Consider the following 23,570-nt stretch of genomic DNA (forward strand, 5'->3'; position numbering starts at 1 on the left):
ATTAATTGTATTTTTTAAGTTATAAGCTTACAACTTTTAAAAATTATAATTCAAAATTGAGGAAGCGCTTAAATAAATGTGAATATTGTGTGTTACATAGAGCTTAAAAACCAAGACACATTGACTATGATTTATAAATGATATAACTTGGCTGAGTCTTTATTTTTTAATAGTAATTTATATCAATTTTATTATTTTTTAGGGATCTATACTAGTGAGCTTTGAACCTTTGACTTCTTGTTCTTTTTCTACTCCCAAAACCATCGAAATTAATAATCAATGAATATTGCAATCACTAATCCAGAAAAAGGGGACAAAACTAAAATACTTAAAATAGCTAATACACTTGTTATACGTTTTCTTAAATAAAATTATAACGTGGATTTATTTACCAATTATTTTCTAGTTACATAACTCTTGTTATCATGATTCTTAATCTTTATTTAAATTTAACATCCAATTCATTTTAATTTGATTAGATGTAAGTATAATAAGTATATAAGATTAGGGGTAACAAGGTTAAGAATAAATAAAAACAAGAACACCCTATCATTACAACCAACAAAATCAAAAAGATTAATGGGTATTTTAAACTCTAAACATTACACGAATAATATTTTGAATTTTCAATTCTTAAAATGTATAAAAACTCTTCTTAATTTTTAAGTTTTTAATGCTTAAAACCTTACTGTTAAGTTGAAGAAAATGATCATTGCTTTTGTAGTTGTGAGGCCTAATCGCATGTTAGTGTAGCACTCATCTTAATTATTAAAAATAACAGTTGTTTGCTTCAACTTAAAGGCGAAGTTTTAGATATTTAAAATTTAGAATTTAAGAAAAATGTTTGTACATTTTAAGAGTTCAAAATTCAAGATATTATTTTTACAATAATCTAAAGTCTACAATGCTCATTAACCTAATTTAAAACAAAAACTATAAACCATCTGAAATCTATGCCAGCAAACAAAAGTGTTCAGCCAATAATACAACACAAATTCTTAAGAAAAAAGAAATTTAAAATGTGATATTTCAAGGTCATAAATTAAACATATTTCCTCATCTACTATGCTATTAATTTTTTTGGCCGAAGGTACTTCAATTATTTGTCGAAGGTGAAGGTAAAAGCCGAACAGCGACAATATTTCAAAGGCAAAAACATAGGCCAAAGCCCAACCAAAGCTAAAGCTAGACAAAGAAAATAAAGCAGCAAAACAGACAAAAAACAGCAGAAAAAACAGGAAGCAAATTAGCCAACTCCATCACGGTTAGGCACAGCTCCCCTCTGGCAAGAATTCACCTCAGAAATCACAGCATCACCACCTAGAACAAGAGATAAAGGAGATGACGGTGTTTCCACCCATCCAACCGAACTCACTTCCTTAATAGCAAGGGCAGCCATAAGATTAGCTGCACAATCACTTTTGCGTGACACAAAGGAGAGGGAGAACCTAGCTTTTGTTGCCAGGAGATCCAAAATGCCTTCAATAATACTTTTGCAAAGCCATTCCCCTCAATCAGCTTGGCCAAGATTAACGCAAGACACCAACTTTAGACAGTCACCTTCTCATAACTCAGATCTCTGGCCAATAAAAGAGCTATTTTCAAAGCTAATGCTTCAATCATGAATGCTGAGATGGACTTCACTTTATCAGCAAAAGCTCACATGAATTGCCTAGTGTCTCCTATGAATACTACACCAATAGCAGCGCCATTAACATTATGATTATAGGCTCAATCACAGTTAAGCTTAAGGAACCCGGTGGGAGGGGAGGACCAAAATTGTTTCAGTCTTCATGAAGGAAAAAAAAAAAACGTTTATTTAAAGCTTGTAAAGAGTTACAGCACAACTTGTTTCAAGTTTAATTATATATATATATATATATATATGATATATCAGGACATATTCAAGATTTCAAGGCATTAGTCAAAATGGATTTCCAATCCTTAAAATTAACCAATTAGGCCCCCGAACAACAAGTACCTGCATGTTCACCTCCAATAGACCAATACTTCAAATCATCGTAAATTCCCCCTCTATTATGACAGAAACAAATAGCTTCCTCTTGAACAAGTTGCTAACAAACACCTCGAGGTACAAGCATTGAAGCAGGAACGAGATTATTTTGACTTTTTTTTTTTGGCCATTCAAATCCCATTTCTTCGTAACGAAGTGATTCACATCCCTTTATCAGTGTCAATTGCTCCAAATGTGGACGCAAAATTTCCAATGGTAGCTTTCCCAATGTCTGGAAAAAATGCTTAAAAGGATGCTAATCTGGGAGCCACAATCTCAAGCAGTCCCTTTGGGTTGTCCACATGAACCCAATGCCCTGCCTTAGGAAGAACGCAAAGGGAAACCTTTCCAAGAGAATCAGTTTGTCCTCGACTGGCAAATTTTTGAATTCTCTGAATCGCATCTTGGCTCCATCTGTCACTATTTTCGCCACGCACAATCACTATCTCCATACCTTGAGGAGGGTTCTCCAATAGATTCCAATAGGACTTCTCCCTACATATGTTTGCATTCGGGATTAATACCCACTGTCGTGGTAGAAGAATATATAACATTAAAAAAGAAAAAGTGGGTACAGAGGACAGATAGTAATTTTTGGTTTTTTTTTAATTATATCTATTTGAACATAAAGCTGATCTGGTTTACCAGTAAGAATCGAACATCTCCTTAGCACCTTCAAGATCAAATGCCCATGTCTCATGGTCACCAGATTTCTTGAGATTGGTGCCTATCCATTCTGACAATGACTTGGAGTAACCAAGTCCCATCAGATGACTCACAAGCCACCTGAAACCAGGCGCAACAATAGATTACTCTAACTAAATGGTAAACTGCAGATAATGTATCATGTATGGTTTAAAAAGATCATTGCAGAAGAGGGACACCATAAAGCATAGTGATCTCAACAAGACATCAATTGGGGACAAACAATCAGAATATAGCATCACTAGAAGAAGGTACACAATGTCCATTGTTCAATTCATAAATGTTTCAATAGAAATATTGGCGTTAGGCATATACACGTAGTCTTTCAAGTCCTCTCATAAAAGAATGCAAACTCAAGAATCAAGACTGTAATAAGTAGTAATGACTGACAAGTAGATCATATAGGAGAAAGTAAAAGCACATGAACAATAATTCAGCTTCGCAAATGCTGTTTATCATGTACTGTTATTTCCATTCCTAATAAATGCCAATAGATAAAAGTATAGCTTTATGTTAAAATAGCATCCCACCTTATGCCATAAAGGTAAGCACCAGCCTATTAACAAACTAAATCATGAGAACATGTTCAGAAATAGAGTCTCACTTCCGAGATGGGATTTGAGCCGGTAAACTTTGCAAGGTCCATAAAACATCTCTAGCTTCTTCATGGCTGTTTTCAGGGTTCAATTCTCCCGGAACAGCATCCAAAACCCAGAGCTGCTTTCAGCAGGGAAGAAAAAGGGAAAAATCCTCATACTCAATTAACTGAAACTGTAGCTTATAATTATGAAAATATATGCAATTATGTGAAAGGATTGTAGTCCACACAACAAATGTAGTAACAAAGAGAGGACAATGGGTTAGGCATACACTACTAGTGTGTGTGTGTGGCTTTTTTTTTTTTTCCTTCTTTTCTTTTCTTTTTTTTGGGGGGGGGGGGTTGGAGCATGTTTTGACCGGTATGTGCATTGGTTAAACTATCTTGTTCAGTTTTTACCATAAAAAAATTATCATTTTGTTAATCAATGGTCTCTGCAGTGCATATTTTAAAAGCATCGCAGGCATGACGGAATGCTTCGATCAATTGCCTATTTAATAATACTGGTATTCAGTATTTACTAGCACACAACACCCAATATTGCATAGGCATCTGACATGCACTAAATTGGCCTCTCTTTTTCCTCCATTCAAATCTTACGTCAAAAAGGCTTATGTTAATAATCGATCAATGAAAGGATCAGTTCCCTACTCACCATTCAATTCACAGTCTCCCTTGAGTAGTTGAAGATTTAACGGGATTTTTAGTTGCTATATTTTAATTATCTTAAATAGTAAGTTCCTAAGTTCAATCAAAGCAATCTTTTCCATTATTTATTTTGGGACCATATGTCCCACTAGTTATTTATAAAGCAACTAAGTATAATTTTTAACAAAATTGTTTCATTACATACTAATTAACCCTACAGAGTGATAGGGTAGCCACAATAATCCATGCTTCTCTGATAAGTATAAACCATGGGTTAGGAAATGTAGCAAAACCGAGTGTAAAATTTATGTGAGTGCAAAGCTAAACCACGTGTCCCATGCATGACTCTCAAAGGCACATACAAGAAAAACTAAATACCCGATTTTCTATAGAAAATGAGGGTGAATTACAATCTAAGCCATGATGAGTTTAAAATGAAATAACATTCAAACGAGGCAATGAATGAAACAACAAATAATTAAATGAATAGACAACTAGCTTGAAAAAGAAGAGTGTAACAAACCTGTTTTGGCAATGAAGCCCTATCACCATATTCACCCCGGCTACAGCTCTCAGCATATTGCATAACGACCTTACCGCCCATGGAGTGGCCAATAACAACTTCAGGCCAAGGCCAGCCTTCGACCTTTACCAAATCAGCCAAATCTTTGGCCGCATTATCCATAGTATTAGGTGGACTGAGTTTTCTGTCCGCTGATTTTCCATGATTCCTCATATCCAATAGCACCGTCCTCCAATCTACATGGAATCAAATAGATAATTCAGAAAAAAAAAGGTAACTGGCTTGTTAGAAGTAAAATGACAGGAGTTACAGAAATAGATACTTGAAGAAGGAGAGGAATTGGAGAGAGCAGCGACGAGATTGCGGGAGAAAGATCTCCAATTTCTTCCCGATCCCAAGAAGCCATGGATAATGACAGCGGTTGAAGTGTAAGGTTTGTCAGGATAGGCTCTCACTTCTTCGTAGGCTACAGTTTCGAGCGAGCTTGTGCTCCCAGTATGACGAATCGGTGAATAGAGGAACCTGGTCAGGATCTGGGAGGCCAATCGGTTTCGAAGAGCTGCCACCATTTTTCACTCGCCTCAGGTTTCGAGCCAGCTGGGACAGACGAAGCAAGGAAGCGCTAGCAGCTTCGGATCCAAAACGACATCGTAGTAGTGAACCAAGTAATGTGTAGAATGGAGAGCCTCGTCCGTGATGTAAAACGACATCGTACAAAGAAAGGGGGGACAAACAGTCTGTCATATTTCATCCAATCATAAAGAGACAACAACACAATCCGAAGAATTTGGATTCCAGGTTAAAAGAGAACGTGAATAAAACGACGAGTGTTCGAACCCTGGTGCAAGAATTTCATTTGTGGCTTCTCTACCTCACTAAGCGGGTTTCGAGCCTTCCGCTGCATGGCTCTTCTGACATTGCTCTGCTAAACTTTTTTTGCCTCCTTTCTTTTGAGCACATATAATATAATAGAGATTCGTCGTTCGTCGGGCCATACTGTCCCAGTTTAAAAAATGGCACAGTTCATCATGCTTTTGTAGAAGAAGAGGAATGTAATCGCTATCAGAAGCATGTCCTGCATTCCCAACACAATGGATCCTAAATATTATACTGCTCTTCTATTGAGGTGTAGAAATGTCTTTCAGATTAGACAAGTTCACGCCCGCTTGGTCGTCAACGGAGTATTTGCAGACCTCGTTGTCGCAAACAAGCTTCTTTACATATATGCCTACCATAAAGCTACCAACGATGCCTATGCTCTGTTTGGAGAAATGGAAATGAGAGACCCGAAATCATGGAGTGTGATGGTTGGTGGGTTTGCTAAGCTGGGTGACTATGTTAATTGTTATGCGACCTTTAGGGAGGTTATAAGAAATGGAGTCCAACTAGATAGTTATACATTGCCTTTTGTGATAAGAACTTCTAGAGATAGAAAGGACCTTGAAATGGGCCGAGCAATCCACGACATTGTTTTGAAGTTGGGATTACATTTAGATCGAATTATCTGCGCGTCACTGGTTGACATGTATGCTAAGTGTATGGTGATTGGAGACGCTCACCAACTGTTCGAAAAAATGCTCCATAAGGACCTTGTAACCTGGACGGTAATGATTGGCGCTTATGCTGAATGCAAAAATGCATACGAGTCATTCGTTCTATTTGATCGGATGATGGAAGAAGGTGTTGTACCAGACAAGGTTGCTATGGTGACCATTGTTAATGCCTGTGCAAAATTGGGGGCTATGCACAGGGCTAGATTTCTTCATGAATATATTAGCAGTAATAATTTCACACTGGATGTGATCTTGGGGACAGCAATGATAGACATGCATGCCAAGTGCGGGAGTGTTGAGTCTGCAAGAGAGATATTTGATCGGATGGAAGAAAAGAATGTTATATCATGGAGTGCCATGATTGCAGCTTATGGGTATCACGGTAATGGCAAAGCAGCCATCGAATTGTTTCATATGATGTTGGGCAGTGGAATATTACCGAACAGGGTCACCTTTGTGTCCCTCTTATATGCTTGTAGCCATGCAGGACTTATTGAAGAGGGTCGTAATTTTTTCAATTTGATGTGGGAAGAGTATGGTGTGAGACCTGATGTCAAGCACTATACCTGTATGGTTGATCTTTTGGGCCGTGCTGGACAAGTCGATGAAGCCATGGCATTGATTGAGAATACGATTGAAGAAAAAAATGAGGGACTGTGGAGTGCTTTGCTAGGCGCATGTAGAATTCATGGGAACATGGAGTTGGCAGAAAAGGCAGCCAATTCTCTTCTTGATCTACAGCCCCAAGAACCAGGGCATTATGTATTGCTATCTAATATTTACGCAAAAGCGGGTAAGTGGGAAAAAGTGGCAAAGATAAGGGGTCTGATGACCCAAATGAAGCTAAAGAAACCACCCGGGTGGACTTGGATTGAAGTGAATGACAAAACCTATCAGTTCAGTGTTGGGGATAGATCCCATCCCCGATGGAAGGAGATCAACAGAATGCTGATCAGCCTAGTCAAGAAGTTAGAGGTGGCTGGCTATGTACCTGATACAAGTTATGTTTTGCATGATGTTGAGGAGGAAGCGAAGGTAGGGATGTTATATGTGCACAGTGAAAAGCTGGCTATTGCATTTGGCCTTGTTGCCACTCCCGAGGGAGATCCAATTATGATGTCGAAGAATCTGAGGGTTTGTGGTGATTGTCACACGTTTATTAAGATGGTCTCGTCTGTAACGAGAAGGGCTATAACTGTTCGAGATGCAAATCGCTTTCACCATTTCAGTGAAGGGGCTTGTTCGTGTGGGGAATATTGGTAGCATAGTGATATTACCCAGAGGCCAGATCAAATGTTGCATATGGATTAACATTGCTGCATTTGCTTAAAATTGACAGTTGATACATTTGCATTTCAATACTAAAATGAATGCCAGGTGTTCTTCCCATTTGACTCTGTAGAGACTACCCTCCCTCCTGTCATTAGAAGTCTTTACGCTTATTTCATTTTGAAAAGTTTGGTCCATGGGTTGATCTGTTGGCGGATTCTGCATATAATGATACCATTTGACAGGGGTGTTTTCATGTTATCACAACAAATTGATAGCCATGTCATGATTGAAGCTTTGCCGCTGCAACTATAGTACTACTTTTGCAAAGTACAATATAAAACGAATTTATGATACACTCATTGTCATCATCATAACAGAATGTAGCACCAAATTTACATCATAACAAATTTCGGGTCCCATACAAATGCATGAACGCTAAATGTACGGGGGAAGCTAATGCAACATCAAGGCATTTCGTGTAATAGTCGTAGCTCTCGAAACCAAGTGATGATAATCAGAAAAAACCAGTTCGGATACCTCTGCAGTTGTGATTCCTAAATAACATTGATACCTCCAAACAAGCAGTAAATCATATGGATGGACTGCCTAACCCATTTTCGGATCGAAGTGGTAATTCACCCCTCCTCCGCACCAGCTAACTATGCTAAATCAAGGTATGCCACTAAGAATATCTGTGGTCCATTTTAATCAACATATGAAAGGAGGGCAAAAGGAAGATACGGATCAAACTATTCCAAAATTATGCTGTTATTATGTTCTGTTAAAACATTCCAATGAAACACTTTTTGCATTTCGTTCAATAGAAAAAGGAAAAACCAGGAGGTTATGATGTTTATTTTTCCCTCTACACAACATTTTTTCCCTCTTTCAACTTTCAGATGAGGGATTTGTAAAGTATGACTGAAAAGATACATGAAATCTAAAGAACTTGGAGTCCCCAAATCTGGTCTAGTCAAATGGATCAATTCGCAGGTCATGTTCACTTGCCATCATCATCCCCGTGCAGAGGCATGTCGGACACATAACCTAGCGGACATGTTATTGGTAATCATGATTACTAATTAAAGCAAAATCTCAGTGCACGAACTGCACTTGTACGAGTTAAAATATTAATTCAAACAAAAAAATCACATGCAAACTAATACAGTCCTCTTTCTATGGGTGGAAGGGGGTTAGACAAGTAGAAGATCAGCATTTGGATTTCATCAACAATATTCATAATGCATATTCCACTCTAGAAGTCTATTTAAAAAAATATATATATCTATATTTTCTACTAGATATTGTACCTTTCCAGCACCGGAGCAATTTGGACACCTTCTGGTTGTAGGTACTTGCAATGGCCTGTCAGTAGCACTAGATACTGAGATGGGATCAATGTTCAAGCACACACCACTAGAAGAACAGCGGGCACAGGCCAAGTATCCTGTCCATAAATAATTAATCATTAAGAATATATCCAAAGCTCCAATGATAAATAGAGAAATTTGAATCAGAGGTAATTTGAATTAAGTGGCAGCAGATCTAATCAAAACAGTAAAAACATTTTGTCAAGCATTCCAGGCCTTGCTGTGTTCTTTAGAGAGTGGACATTTTCAAAGACCAAGCTAGCACATACCAGTTCCGTGGCAATACTTGCACCTTTTTTTCTCTTGCTGCTCAACATTATTAACCTCAATTAACATCAATATTGATATAACACCCACTGCCCCACCAGAAAATGATGCCACAATTGGATCAACCTGACTAATTGTGTAAAGAAAATCAAATTAGAGACAGAAATCAAACAAAACAGCTATTCACCAATGAAATGGTCCAAGGGCAAACTTGAACTAACAGAATCAGGCCAATCAGAGAATGGAGATACCTTAATTGCAGAGGCAAATGCATGCTTCTTATGAAATCCTCATATGAGGTACCACCCAAACCTAATTTTAGCTCCAGCTGTAATATAGCAATACACTTCAGTATTTGAAATCAATGCAGATCGTGTTCAAGAGCCTATATACTAGCATGACAAAACCCATGATTCTAGACATCTATACCACCATACAAAGTACCATAAAATAATATAATTATTTTTATGATATCAATTGAAATATGGACACGTACATAATGCCTGTAAGATAGTAGGATGACTAAAACAAATAGGTTAAATTGAAGGGGCGCATTCATAGGCATTCTTCAGTGCAGTTTGATATTCTTATCCTGTCAAATGTGGCTAAATAAAATTACCGTTGGTGCAATAAGCCCACCAAATACAATTATGGCAGATATCAAGGATAAGCCTGTTAGATAGATCTTCTTCAAGGTCTTCGGTGTCTACATCAAAAGAAAATGCACAAGATTAGCCCCAATTAAAATTCCATATGCTCAAAGTTTATTTTGGTCTTGCAAGTAAAGATACAGAAACGAAAGGAAACTATAAAGAAGCAAGTTTTATCATGCAATGACTGGAAATGGATTTATAAGTAACTAATCGCAACAAATAGCCTATTATAATTTATATCGCACCATTCCGCGGGAAGAAGAATAACTCAATAATTGTGGCTAAATTTTTAGGCTCACCACATGCGGAAGAAAGGGAATTGATGATGGAATTTCGGGCATCTCATACGCTTCTTCTCCGTCCTCATTGATGACTTGCATACCTTTTAAGCGATGTTGTACGCGTAATCTCCTCACCTAAACAAAGCATGAAAGATTATATTATGATAAGTGAATTTAAAGCTTATCAGACAGGTCAAGAGACTAGGGTTCACAGGTTGTACTGTGATGACATTATAGCTAACCTCTTCCATGAGAAGGAATATTTTATTGCGCCTACTCTTTATGTTGTCTTGAATTTCCTGCAGCTGCATTTGAACAAAATCCTGAACCGTCTCTGGCCCCTCAATGATGCAAAAGTTGCTGGCAATAAAAAGCAGGTGTTATGCACACCAAAACCAACAACAAAATCCACGACTCAGCTGAATAGAAAGCACGCGATAGCTGAGCTTTCTAAAAAAAGAAAAAAGAAAGAAAAAGAATAACAACAGAGAAATGAAGAACCTGGGGTTGTTGTCATCCTTTGAAGAAGAGCAGAGAATTCCGGGTTTTGAGAGGGACTTTCTGGGAAGAAGGAATTGGTTGGGGTTTGGTGAAGAGGAAGTATAGAAAATAGGGGTATTAGAGAGCCTGAGAGCTGAAGGTGTCCTTGATGGAAGGAAATGAGAGTAGAGAACGAAAGTAGTCATCGTTCGGTGCTCCTGGAAGATTGGTTGAAGCTGTGGAATTTGACAGAATAAATACAGGGAGGGCGGGGTCGTGTGGGTTTACTGTAGAAACCGGAACAAAGCAACCCTGTTTAGAGCACGTGCTTGGCCTGGTGAACAAAATTAATGCATCAATCAATGTATAATAAAATCCATGATCGTGCCCCCTCCAATCTTATTTATAGATTATTTTTATCGATCTTATTAATATTAATATAATAAAAATATAAAAAATAAAAATAAATAAAATTTGAAACATAATCTTTAAATAAAAAATAAAAAGTAAGTCAATCATATAATATTATTTTTTATTTTTTTTACTTTTTAAATGTAATTTAAAAATTTTAATTTGAAATAAAATAATTTCATCAATAAATGACTTATAAAGTGACTCAAATTATACTTCTAAAAAGTGATTTATATACTAGACCGGAGGAGTATAGCTGTTACATTAAAAACAATTATAATTTATTTTTCACAAAATTATATAAATATATGGAAGAAACATGTTTATATTCTAATTAGTACTCTCTCTATCTCAAATTATAAAATAACTTTAGAAAAATTCTTTATCTTAAAATATAAGACAATTTAAACAAATAAATTTTTATTAATAATATTTTTTCAAGTTACCCTTCAAGTAAACAAAAGAATTGAAATGATTGTGTAGCATGATGATTAATTCCCTAATCAAAAAGGTAAGATATTTTTTAAAAAATTAAATATTTAAAATTATCTAATAATTTAAAATGAAGAAAGTATATCTATCACAAATACGTTACTATCCCCGCTAATACAAACATGTGGGATGTTGGTTCTACTTGGTGAATGGCAAGTCGACCTTTACTGCTGACTGACTAGACCATGAGCCTCAATCATCTCTCCTCGTTTATTTTTCCTATGTCTGGATACATTTAAATTTAAATTTGAACTAAATTCTCTATTTAAATATTTCAAAATTCATGGATTATCCAAATTCAAATTTTATTTTATTTTTTTCATAATTTATAATTCTTTTTAAATTCTAATTATTTTAAATATTCATATACACTCTCCGGATACTATCTAATAGTAATAATCTTTGTTATTTAAAGTATTTAAACAAAAAATTTTAAATATATGAATTTAAAATGAAAAATTTTAAATTTAAATTTACCAATCCAAACATCACCTAATGGTTCTTCAAAACTTCTATATTTGGTGTACGTTTACCTCAGATGCATTGGCATTGCGTATTTGCATCCCCTCGAAAGGAATAGCTGACACGTTTGAGTGGTTTGTTTTTTATCCTCATTTTTTTAAGATCATGTGATTGTGTTCTTACTTGTAATCGCTTATAACGTTACAGGGCAGAGCAAACAGATGGGTTGAAGTGCAGGGGAGAATATAGCTTTTTGAGAAAATTCAACACCCTAGCATTCGACGATGAAATAATTGCCACGTAATGCTCAATCGTAATGGACATTCTTTACGTCTTCGTTGATAACCACACGCTAGTGGGAATTTCGAGAAAACACAGCCTGAGTAACTTTTTTCACGGTATGCATGGGGCAATTCACCCGGGGCTGGTATCATTGTTTTCCAGTCTCAAATTATTCTTCTGTGCCAAAATATAGAGGAGAAACCGGGACTTTAGATTCCCAATGTTTGCTTCACAGGTCCAGCCCCATGTTGCTCTGCTAAGTCGGTAACCATGAAATATGTAATATATATTGAAATATAAAATTCTACAAGTACATTACAACGAAGAATATTCACGATCTGGCGATTTCAACAGACTTCTTAAGGGCTTGCAGAAGGCTCCTCATGATTCTGGGCTCACCGGGTGGATCCTTACCTTTTAGGAGTCCATTTCTTATGGCACGGAACATTGGAGCTGAGTTATCAGTGGCTGGAAAAACCAAGCAGTCAATATACACAAGAACTTCTGTTTTCCCATCAGCAACCGTGATAAAACCCAATCTAGCTCCACCCGGTATCTTGTCCACCTGTTTAATTTCATAGAAAATTATTTCGGACTCTGAAGAAGCATTCAGATTTGGTCAAAAAAAAAAAAAAAAGAAGCATTCAGTTATCCCAAATCAAAGTTCCAAGTAATCTACAGGAACTAGATCTTTCATTCCAACAAAGCTGCATTAGTAAGCAAACAAACAATGGGGAAAAATATGCAAAAATGGAAACAATTTCCTCCATAAGATTTGACTTCATTGTAATTGTAGGTTAATCTTTAACAAGAGATTCCATTCTTCTGCTGCTGCCCCGTCAGTGAGCTGAACTCGAGCAGGCATTTTGCACCAGGAAAAGTAAACAATTTTTGCAGATTGACGCGTATATGCATCCTAGAACCCTCTACCATAGCATGTAGGGGCAGACCTAAGTTCATTTTAAGGGGGGGCCCAACACGTCCACCCCCTTCGTATGTATTAGGGGTTTACCTAAGTGATGACAAATGGGAAATTTTTGGGCTCCCAATCCCTTTTTTTCTTTTTATATATAAAAAAAATCCTTCAAAACCTACTCACACATTAATATTGATGCACTAGTGCTCTAGCCACCTATATATGTATGTATCTATATATGTGTGTACTTTTTCAATTTTATTTATAAGATATAGAGAAGATTAAGTTTAATACTATTTACATGTCACTTTACTATTTTTATGTTTATATTTACTTTTCGTAGCCTTATTAAATACTTAAAAAAATTATTACAAATGAAAAAATTATTACAAATAATTCTATTTGTCTTTGTTAGGGGTAAAAGAGGTGAAAATTTATTCAATTTTAACACAGAGTAAATGAAGTTTAAGGTTTTCTTTTTCTCTCGGTAAAGTATATTTGAAGTGACTTATAAATATAACTGAAAGGAACTAACAAAAGTACAGTCTAGTAGAACAGGCTAGTATTTCACAATATGACGAACCAAGATTTGAATATTATTAGGAGAGGCATTTACATTTAATGCCTGAGTGCCTTGAATAGGCTTGATTTAAAAAGAAAATACCTATGAGCAATATAAAAAACAATTGAATAGAGGATATATGATTGCTTTAATTATTTTTTATTTAAACATATTATATAATTATAAGATTGCTTTAATTATTTTTTATTTAAAAATATTATATAATTATAAGGTATTATTAACTTATAAAATCAATTATTCTAAATATTAAAAAACTACATAGAAATTAATTTTTTAAAAAAATTTGGCCCCCTCTATATGCACCCTAGTTCCACCCCCGATAGCATGTTTCATGTATTATTAGACATCCCATACTTTAGAATGCCCATTTAACCAACAAGCTACCATAGTTGTATACAATGTGTGTGTGTGTGTGGGGTATATTCCATGTTCTTCATGGTTTTGAACTATTACCAAGCATGTCAGAAATGTAAAGTCTTAAATGTGAACAAAAGGTCCCCAAATTTCTTTACCTCATTTTACCCGAATATTAAGATGCAAAAATAATTGAAAAAATGTAGTTTGATTATTGAAACTAGGTTATAGAATTATAAGGAATTGAAATAAGAATTGAATTCTAACTATAAAGTAAAAAATAATCAAAATAACGAAATATTTGAGCAAGTTATTGGCAGTTCGTTGCTACCTTCTTTTATCTTTAAAGCTCTATCTATAATTTAAGTCTGAGGCCGTTGTGTCCACAAAACAAGGAGCCCCACTACATCGTGTTGAAATATCCACTTTTGTTAAGCACGACTCGCATGATTCGAGGCACGTCCAAGTAATAGTCTCATGTCCAAATAATGGTCTTCCTAGCTTAGTCGCTCTAAATCTTAAGGGTCACATTCCTCTACAACTCAGTGCTTACTTAACCTAACATTACCTCTTTTGTTTCTTTTGGAATACAATCGAATATCATTTCATTTTAAGCCTAAACAATACCCCTACATGTGTTGTAAGCCATGTGGCACATCTATTTAGTTTTGTACTTTGGCACTTCATATTTTCGTCTCCTCATAAATATAAATCCCTTTTTTTTTGCCGTTGTCATCACTGTACTCCCTACCACTTTCTTGCCCTTCAAGTTCTAGTCCTTTGATTCCATTTGCTTCCTTAGGTATTCTTCTCTATCCATCTTCTCCTCCGACTACAATGGCCTTATCAAGCTGCTTACTACTCTCCTCCGAACAATCTTGAGAAGGTTCTGTCGGATGACTAGGTTATAGTCTAGAACCTCGTTGAGCTTGCCTTTCCTAACGTGATTCTTGTAAGTATCTCCCTCTCATCTTCAATATTGTCTATGGCATTCTTCTCTGAATGTTTGCGTTTTTCTAGGAGAAATCATTGATCAAGAGTTTTCAGACTGCCTACATTTTTGGTAAGATTTTTTTCTGCCTTTTCCCTGTCCCATTCTAACCCTTCTTCATTTTATTTTTCCTTATGGTTATCAACAATTCTCTAATTAGTTTCACCCTAAGCAGCACAACAAACCTTAAGTACCATTTAATCACCTCAAACCTCACAAAGACAGAAGCACATCCCTTGCCTAATCCCTAGCCCTTGACTTTTGTGTGGGACATCCCTTAAGCTCTCTTGTGATTGGCAAAATAACATCTAAAAGCAGGGACGAAGTAGCTCGACCAAAGGGAGAGGGAATACGAGCTCTACTTCATACCGTCACTCGGATTAGCAGGAGAGTGACTTCATTCCACATCTCCTTCTTCAGAAATAGAGCGTCAGCTTCTTAGTAGCTACAGGCTCTTGTTACCATTAATTCCCAATCAAAGAGCTTAAGGGAAAACTCCAGAGATTGCTTCGAAGTAAGATCCTTGCGTTGACCCTTTCCTGAACCAGAACCGGGGGGGGAGGAAAGAAAAGGGGATCAAAATGTCCCATCAATAAAGTGAGGGCTTTCCGGACCTTCCCCACCCCCTTTCCATTCTTCCTTCCCCTCTCACTCCCCCTTTTTCAAGAAATAAGCCCCGCTCCCTAAGGGGCCCCTCTCTGATAAGGAAGGAAACGAAATCAAAACAAATTGATGACAAATCCGGTCCGATGGCTGTTCTCCACTAACCACAAGGATATAGGGACTCTATATTTCATCTTCGGTGCCATTGCTGGAGTGATGGGCACATGCTTCTCAGTATTGATTCGTATGGAATTAGCACGACCCGGCGATCAAATTCTTGGTGGGAATCATCAACTTTATAATGTTTTAATAACGGCTCACGCTTTTTTAATGATCTTTTTTATGGTTATGCCGGCGATGATAGGTGGATCTGGTAATTGGTCTGTTCCGATTCTGATAGGTGCACCTGACATGGCATTTCCACGATTAAATAATATTTCATTCTGGTTGTTACCACCAAGTCTCTTGCTCCTATTAAGCTCAGCCTTAGTAGAAGTGGGTAGCGGCACTGGGTGGACGGTCTATCCGCCCTTAAGTGGTATTACCAGCCATTCCTCCCCATGAGATCACCCCTTTTATAAAGTCTTGCAGGAAAATCCATAACTAGCCCCAATCACCACCTAAATAGGCATTATAGGTAGCTCATTTGGAAGGTACTCATTAAGAGTTCTAGAAGGAGATCGGCATTTACAACCTAATTGAGCTTTCGCTCCTTACGCTCGATGTCCCCATCTCGCTCCTCGAGGCATTGCTCCATTTCTAATCACCCGAATGCAATGCCTTTTTGTTTGAGTTGAGCCCTATGACGGTTACACTTATGAATGTTTTTATGTTCCTAAGGCTCCCCATCAATAGAGAGGTGAACATTTTTGTCATTCCTACAAACCATCTTAACAACTCCTTACTCTTCGAGAACACCCTCAAGCTGCTCTATTCTGATAGCTTGTACTCTACTACCATCAAACGGTACTCAAAGCTACTTCCTAAAGTGCCAGTTCCTAAAGAAGAGCAGTGGTTTTTTAACCCAAGCGGTGGAAAGCCCATGGTAGACTACAAATATCTGGCGAAGTACCCACACCTTGGTAATCATGTTACTCTAGGCACAATGTTCTTGTGTTGTCTTTATGACAGGATGAAAGAAACTATGTAATAGAGCCCCTTTGAGAATTTTTACAAGCCTATTCGGTTCTTGAAGTTATGGGCCTTAGCATATTTCCCAAATCTTTATCAACTCAAATTTTCAAAGGAACTTAACACTCCTTATACGCCTCACCTAGCTTCCCATAAGCTAAAAAGGAAAATCAACTTCTTTGAGTTCTTCTGTCAACAGAAGTGGTCATTGCCACAAAAAAAAGCGCTTGTCCTAGATTTCTGCCTCCCCTATTGGTTCTATATTCATGTGAGCAAGCACTACCGGCTCCATATGCGAGATAGTATCTTCATTTCAGCCACCACTCTAAGGAGATTATGCCCCCTTGACTATCGAGAATATTAAGTTAGATAAAGCATTTGTTGAATATTACTAGCTTTAGCTCAAAACAATTTATCCCCCACAGTTTATCTCAAAGGTTGTAGCTGGAAGTGGTGGACAAAGCCGCTCTGAAACTATATACTTGACCTCTAGAGTAAAAAATAAAGTGGAGGTAGTGACACGAGATGCTTGCCTTCGCTTCAATAAATAGTGGCTCAAAAATTTTCGGCGTATTCTGAAAACTCGCATTGGTAAATTTCCATCTTCGTCTATTTCTTTTCTAAGTTTTGATAATTATCTCAATTCGTGTGTTCTGTTCTTGTCAGAGCGAGATTAGGAACAAGACCTGAGGTTGGGCCTTTTGAGGGGAAACCTTGACGCCCCAACCCCTTCAAAAGCTCCCACGACCGACTCTCTATCTAAGGTCATGGCTGAGCAAGAGCAAATTGAGCTTACTTTCAAGCAAGATGCTAGTGAAGCACCCGAGAAGGTGGTCAAGTAGGCCCCAAAACAGAGTCCTAAATCTTCAAAAAGGAAGCTTTAAGATGATAGTGGGCATGGGCTTAGAAGAAGAAGAAAAAGAGTGCTCAGCCTCTTATTACCCTTTTTGCGCCTTGCCAAGCCCTTACAAAGACTAGCCCTAAGGAGCCTATCACTATTGGCCAAAGTGCTTGTCATACTCGAGTATTTGTTCTTGTTAAATATCCTAATCATGAGGAGTGGAATCTCCTATTGTCAGCTTTCCTTCACCAAGGTCCCCCAAGTCTTCCAGGTGACAATCCCTTTATTCTTTGGAGTCTTTTGCCATTCCAGAGAAAGAAAGGGCTATCACATCTTTCACCAGTGCTTAGCTCGTGGTCCTGAAGGTTGCTCAATTAGTGGCTTTGGAGGTAACTCAACCTATGACCTCAAGTGTTTAGCTAGAGCTAGCAATCTCTGCCTTCTTAAATGTTGATCCTTCTGTTGTCGAGGTTCCCTAGCCAATTGAGCTACAGACTAATAAAGCAACTAGGGCTCTAAAGGCAGATGCCTGGTTGTCCATGAATAAGGGAAAGGCCCTTATGGTTATTCCAGTACATTTCTTTATCTTAATGTAATTTTTATATTTCTATGCTTACATTCCTCATCCTTTAATTTGTTTGCGCAGGCTAACCCTCCTTCCTTGAACTCTCCTAATGTGTACTTCATGAGACTCGAGACCTTTATAGACTTTATTGTTGAGGATGCAAAGAGTCTTGCCAGGTTCCACTTATATAAGGATCCAATAAGACTCACTAAACCTCAATTCGACAAGGTCGTTAAGGCTTCAGGTACCCTTAACTTGCAAAGCTTGTTGCCTCAGATTGAGCTTCTATATGCTCAGCTTCCTTACTACTATGGCCAAATTTGAGATTGTATGGTGGCGTTACCCGATCTTGCTATTGATATCAATGTAAAATGGCAGGTCAAGTCGACACACCTCAATGTACTTCCTCAAATGGAAGAGTTAAAGGGCAAAGTCAAGGAGTTGACTCCTCAGGCTTAACAAATTCACTCTTTAAGGGCCAAGGAGACCAAGCTGGAGCAACAATTAGCCACTATTTGGGTAGAACCAGAGTGGCTAAGCAGGGTACCTTGAAGACAGAGCTAGCTTCTGCTAAGGTGGAGTTGACACAGTTACAGACTAAGGAGAAGGAATGAATAGCATAGGTAGTTGAGCTAGACAAAGCCAAGGCCCGCCACAAAGCTATTAAAGATAGACTTGATGACGCGCTTTAGGACTTGGAAGACCTTAGTAGATGCCTGGGTCTAATAATTCAAGACTATATCCCCTTTTCTTTTATTTATGTTTGTTTCCTTTCCTTTACACATGTACATATGTAAACATCTATTAATATATACATGTTTTTCTTCATCGTTCTAGCATATGCTCCACTAGAGGCCTCTAAAAGGCCTCAGGTCTACTTATTGCCCTTATTCTATCGATAATCAATATTTTTTAAGTATTTTTTATTTATGGCCCGTGAGTGAGGATTTCCATCGAGACTAGATAACCAATACACATTCCCTTTAAACACTTGACAAACTTTGACCAGCCTTTCCTAGTTAGGTGAAACCTTGCCAAGTCTTCGATCCTTAGTCCCAAACAACAATATGAGCTTCCACACAAGCGCACCCAATTGAAATCATTTCCTTTTTCTTCATTTGTTGTGGATTCTAGATACTTCTTTCTTTTAGACAACCATATGATCTAGAGCTCGTAAGCAAAGTTCATCTAATTGAATTAGCCTGTTCATCATAGCTTCATTGTAGTCTTCTGAGCCCAACCTTAAACTCTTAGACATTCGCAAAGAAGGAACAACCATTTCTAAAGGTAACACGGCCTCATACTTGTAAGTGAGTAAGTACGGGCTCGTGCTAGTAGCTTCCTTTTTTTAAGTTCAATAGGCCCATAATGCTTTTGAAAGTTGTTCATGCCATCCCTTAGGATTATCTTTAATCATCTTCTTTAAGATTCCTAAGATAACCTTATTAGACACTTCAACCTACCCGTTTGCTTATGCATAATGTCACATGGATGTGAATAATTTAATACCACTCTCCTCAACAAAGACCCTGAAGATACTCCCGCTAAACATAGCTCCTTGATCTATCATAATCGTTTAAAGGATACCGTATCGAAACACGATCTTTTCTCGTATGAAGTTTATCATGTTACCTCACTTGACCCTTTTCGTAGGGCAACCTCTATCCACTTAGTAAAGTAATTCGCAGCTACTAAGATGAATGAGTGGCCTTTAGAAGAGGCTAAATATACTTTCCATATTATGTCCATGGCCCAATCTCGAAAAGGCCATGGTTTGACAATTCCATTCATGTCTGAGGTTGGTACTCATTGGATTGACCCATGTATTTGACACTTATTGCATCTCTTTGTGTATTCAATGTAGTCTTTAGCCATGAATAGCTAATAGTATCCATGTTTGGGTACAAGCCATTGCATTTTTGGCTCGAATTAATAAGCCTTACACTTTCCCTCATGTACCTACCTTAAAACTTTGTATATTCTATGAATTAATAACCTATTCAGGCTCTTTCTATATAGCTTATCTCCAATTAGGACGAAATGTTAAACATGTACTTTGGTCTTATAAGGGTATCACTGGCTAGGATTTTGTAAGTAGTTCTTGAACTCATCCCACCAATCCTAAGCTAACCTTAGTGAGACCGTATTGCATTGTAAGATTATACATCACTGGCATGTTGAAGAATGTTCTCTTCTTTTGACCAAGATCAATTTCCTAGTAAGTTTGGTGAAAGCCTTTACCATCTACACTAGCCCATTAGCCTCCCAATTCTAGGCTCAAAAAACTTACATGAATGTGAGTTCCTTGAAATTTTCCAAGATTTAGGTGGCCACTGATAGGACATCACCAAGGCCGAGCTAGTATGCGTGTACTCTCCTAGCAATTGCTTGATAACCAGCTAAGAGTTTCCTTTGATGGCTACCTCTTGGGCCCTTAACTCTCAAAGTATTTCTAGCTTAGTCAATAGTGCTTCATACTCAACTTGGTTATCAATACACTCAAAGTCTACTTGTAGTGAAAATATAGTTTTTATATATGTTGGGGATACTATAACAATCTCGGCCCCGGATGCCCACCTTGTATCCTGACATTCCCTCTTTCATTTCTTTTGGATTATAATCAAATGTTGTTTCATTTTAAGCCCAAACACATGCGTATGCTCATAAGGGTGTTCAAAACCAATCCAAATCGAAAAGATCAACCCAAATCGAAAGAAACCTATCAAAATCAAACAACAATAAAGTTTGCTTTGATTTTTATAATATGAAAACAAATTGGTTTGATTCAAATTCAATTTTGAGTACTAGAAACTAAACCAAACCAAGCCAAATCTGATTAAAAAATACTATTTATTTATTTATAAAATATATAACCATTTATCTAAAAGAAGCATTTTGTTTTGAATTTTTTATAGTAATAGATAAACATTTTTAAAGGACTTGAATGGAAATGCATAAAATTAAATAATTATAATAATCATGCTATGACCATCATTTAATTATTTACAACTAGAAAGTTTCAGTATTTAATTTATCTACAAGAAGCATATTGTTTTGAATTTTGTATAATAATTTTTTCATTATTTATTAAAATATAGATACATAGATAAACATTTTCAAACAACTTGAATGGGAATGCAAAATATTAAATAATTTTAATTTTAAAAACTTATATCAATTTTTATGATTAATTATCATTATCACATTGAAATTTTATTATATTTTTATACCTCTATTTATGAAAAAAAGGAGCCAAAAAAATTAGATTTAATTTTAATACATAGCACCATTATGAAGATGAAAAAAAGGAAAAAATAAATAAATAAGTACATTGAAACCTGATCCAGACCTTAACCAAACCGAATCAAATCGAGCTCCACAAAAACCGATCAGGTCTCAATTATGAGTAAACTGAATGGTTCAGTTCGGTTTGGTTTTTAACAACAACCAAATCAAATCAAGCCTATGAACACCCTTATATACTCATATGTTTATCTTTCCTTTGGTATCTGAAAAAACGCATATATCCCATATTATAGTCGACAACAATTTGTTGTCGTGTGCATTTCAGATGTTTGAAATGGTAAAAACTCTTTGCACTTTAAACTGTTAGATGAATTGCAGAAAGAAGTCAATGAACATACCTTCAGAGGCACGGGAAGTGGCAGATTGGCTCCCTGGCAAAGACTGTTCGCCCACTGCCACAGCCCAAGAACAAGAGGTGAACTAAGCCAAGATAGTACTTATGATAAAACAGATCTCAGAACCCATTTCTGCAGTAATCATTTACGTTACCAAGAAAAGGAAGGAACTATGAAGACGTCTCTTATTATTAAAGTATTAAATTGAATTATGACAATCTGTGCTTGCGTTTTTGTAGATAACTGTGTTATATCTTAGAAAATTTTCATCCCGGTGCCACAAATTTGCAAAATTCACTATAAAGGGTTAAAAATGCATTCAGGAAAGATCATTTTTCACCGAAACAACAGGAAATGCCCTTGCAATTTTATTCCTCTTTTTTTGCCTCATTTGCACCATATCATCTCCCTCTCATGAGAAAAATAAAGTTCTTACCATATTTTTCATCGCCCTCAAATCCACCAGAAACTAGCACCAGAAAGGGTGTGGCTTGGATCCTTCGAGAAAGTAACGGTTCATCTTTGAGGTTCTGCTATGACAAGCATTCTCAATACCACTATCAAAAATTCTCTTCCCAGTTCCCATTGACAGATTTGAAGTGACCTCAAATGATGATTTCAATTTTAGAGACTTATCACGAGTGACGTTGATTTTTTTCAGTACTGTGTAAAGATGAAGAATGAGTGAGTTGGTTTATTTTCTTTCTTCCAATTTTCTGTTAAAAAGTTTTCTACTGCTCTTGATAAATTTTGAATCTTTAATTTACAGTTTGTTTTTCTTGTATGATTTTCAAATGATCAAATTCTACTGCATATCTTCTAGCAAGAAATCTGAAAGCCTTCAATGTCATAGACACAAGATAAATGGCCATGCCCATTACAATGAATAATCATAAACCATAAATAAGAGATGACTAGGAGTTGAAAGTTTGGTGGCGGCGGTGGTAATAAGATTCCATAGTAACTCTTTGGGCCAACAAGATTCTCTCGTGACTAAAAATAGGCTTGTTTATGTAAACTGAGAATCAAGATAATAATAAACTTAAAAAGATCCTAAAAATCCATTTATCATTTAAAAAATTTGAGTTATAATTAACGTTTAAGATGCTCCGTAAGAATCAAAACAATTATATTCGACTACTCTGGGCGGGATAGATTTCCCAACTAGTCTAAGCATTGGCCTTATCCATGGTTCACATTTCTAATAAATCAGAGAGGAATGAATAGTAGAGGTGAGAGAAAAATTGAAATGGTAGGCACACCTGAAAAAGCAAGGATTCGAATCTTTTGAGGTCAGTGTCCATAGGCAAGACCATTGTTCCGAGAGAGACTCCATCGTCACCATCGACGGTGAGGCTATCATTACCGGCGGAAGCCTTGACTACCGGCGCTGCAATTACCGTTTGATTGCGATTGCGAAGGGCGCAAGAGCGGTGGTTTTGGCAATTAGGCATCGGGGAGACGAGGGAAGTCGGAGAGAATGACACATGGGGATTGAATCGCGTGAGGTACAGAAATTGCCTGATAGCAAGTGCCATGGCTCTCCTGCCTTCGCCTACTAAGGGGTGATTTCTCGGTGTAATGGTGCCAAGTGAGGAGGTAGCATGCAGCTACGATGCAGTGGTGCTGGAATATGGTAATGAGATTCTGAGTTTGAGGTAGGAAAGGCTCCGCACGATGGCCCAGCAGATTTGCTAGCAAATTAGCCATCGCCGACTGTCAATCTCAATCTTATTTTGACATGGATGAAACATTAGCTTCGTCTTTCTTTAATTTCGAGGAATTTATATCCTAACATTTATTTTACTTTGAAAAATAAAAACTCAAATTTTTAAATAACTTAACTATGAAATAAATCTATTTTCCAATTAATACTTAATGTTGTTTTCAAGATTTTTTTTTAAAAACAATTTGAAACCAATATTTTACTCTTA

The 23,570-nt window shown here is 36.8% G+C and overlaps 4 protein-coding genes across 7 annotated transcripts; 1 reads left to right on the forward strand and 3 right to left on the reverse strand.

The window, feature by feature from the left end:
- Positions 1-995: 995 nt before the first annotated feature.
- Positions 996-5,360, reverse strand: LOC129312278 (uncharacterized). Of its 2 annotated transcripts, XR_008593530.1 has the most exons (6): positions 4,811-5,360; positions 4,489-4,724; positions 3,324-3,436; positions 2,660-2,800; positions 1,982-2,509; positions 996-1,691 (listed from the first exon to the last, which is right to left on the reverse strand). XR_008593530.1 is itself a non-coding variant. In XM_054954850.1 (5 exons), exons 1-5 carry the CDS (start codon positions 5,055-5,057, stop codon positions 2,260-2,262), a joined length of 987 nt encoding a protein of 328 aa, XP_054810825.1. In that variant the 5' UTR covers positions 5,058-5,360; the 3' UTR covers positions 1,921-2,259. The 2 variants fall into 2 exon arrangements, 1 of the variants encoding a protein (XP_054810825.1); XM_054954850.1 differs by lacking the exon at positions 996-1,691 and having other exon boundaries at positions 1,921-2,509.
- Positions 5,361-5,368: 8 nt separating this feature from the next.
- LOC129312262 (pentatricopeptide repeat-containing protein At2g33760-like) lies at positions 5,369-7,430 on the forward strand. The gene has a single exon (XM_054954849.1). The coding sequence runs from the start codon at positions 5,559-5,561 to the stop codon at positions 7,302-7,304; it is 1,746 nt and encodes a 581-aa protein (XP_054810824.1). The 5' UTR covers positions 5,369-5,558; the 3' UTR covers positions 7,305-7,430.
- Positions 7,431-8,063: 633 nt separating this feature from the next.
- Positions 8,064-10,621, reverse strand: LOC129312299 (protein ORANGE-LIKE, chloroplastic). Its single transcript, XM_054954851.1, has 8 exons — positions 10,386-10,621; positions 10,127-10,244; positions 9,903-10,019; positions 9,570-9,656; positions 9,202-9,278; positions 8,953-9,080; positions 8,624-8,760; positions 8,064-8,360 (listed from the first exon to the last, which is right to left on the reverse strand). Exons 1-8 carry the CDS (start codon positions 10,568-10,570, stop codon positions 8,283-8,285), a joined length of 927 nt encoding a protein of 308 aa, XP_054810826.1. The 5' UTR covers positions 10,571-10,621; the 3' UTR covers positions 8,064-8,282.
- Positions 10,622-12,130: 1,509 nt separating this feature from the next.
- Positions 12,131-23,332, reverse strand: LOC129319381 (uncharacterized). Of its 3 annotated transcripts, XM_054964448.1 has the most exons (4): positions 22,899-23,332; positions 22,073-22,166; positions 21,640-21,693; positions 12,493-12,576 (listed from the first exon to the last, which is right to left on the reverse strand). In XM_054964448.1, the coding sequence occupies exons 1-4, from the start codon at positions 23,172-23,174 to the stop codon at positions 12,551-12,553; spliced, it is 450 nt and encodes a 149-aa protein (XP_054820423.1). In that variant the 5' UTR covers positions 23,175-23,332; the 3' UTR covers positions 12,493-12,550. The 3 variants fall into 3 exon arrangements, with proteins under 3 accessions (XP_054820408.1, XP_054820416.1, XP_054820423.1); XM_054964433.1 differs by lacking the exon at positions 22,073-22,166 and having other exon boundaries at positions 12,131-12,576; positions 22,899-23,324; XM_054964441.1 differs by lacking the exons at positions 21,640-21,693; positions 22,073-22,166 and having other exon boundaries at positions 12,131-12,576; positions 22,899-23,327.
- Positions 23,333-23,570: the final 238 nt, after the last annotated feature.

This window comes from Prosopis cineraria, unplaced genomic scaffold (assembly GCF_029017545.1).
Source record: "Prosopis cineraria cultivar Desert tree isolate PC_DT_omini unplaced genomic scaffold, ASM2901754v1 PC1, whole genome shotgun sequence".
Classification (NCBI taxonomy): Eukaryota; Viridiplantae; Streptophyta; class Magnoliopsida; order Fabales; family Fabaceae; genus Prosopis; species Prosopis cineraria.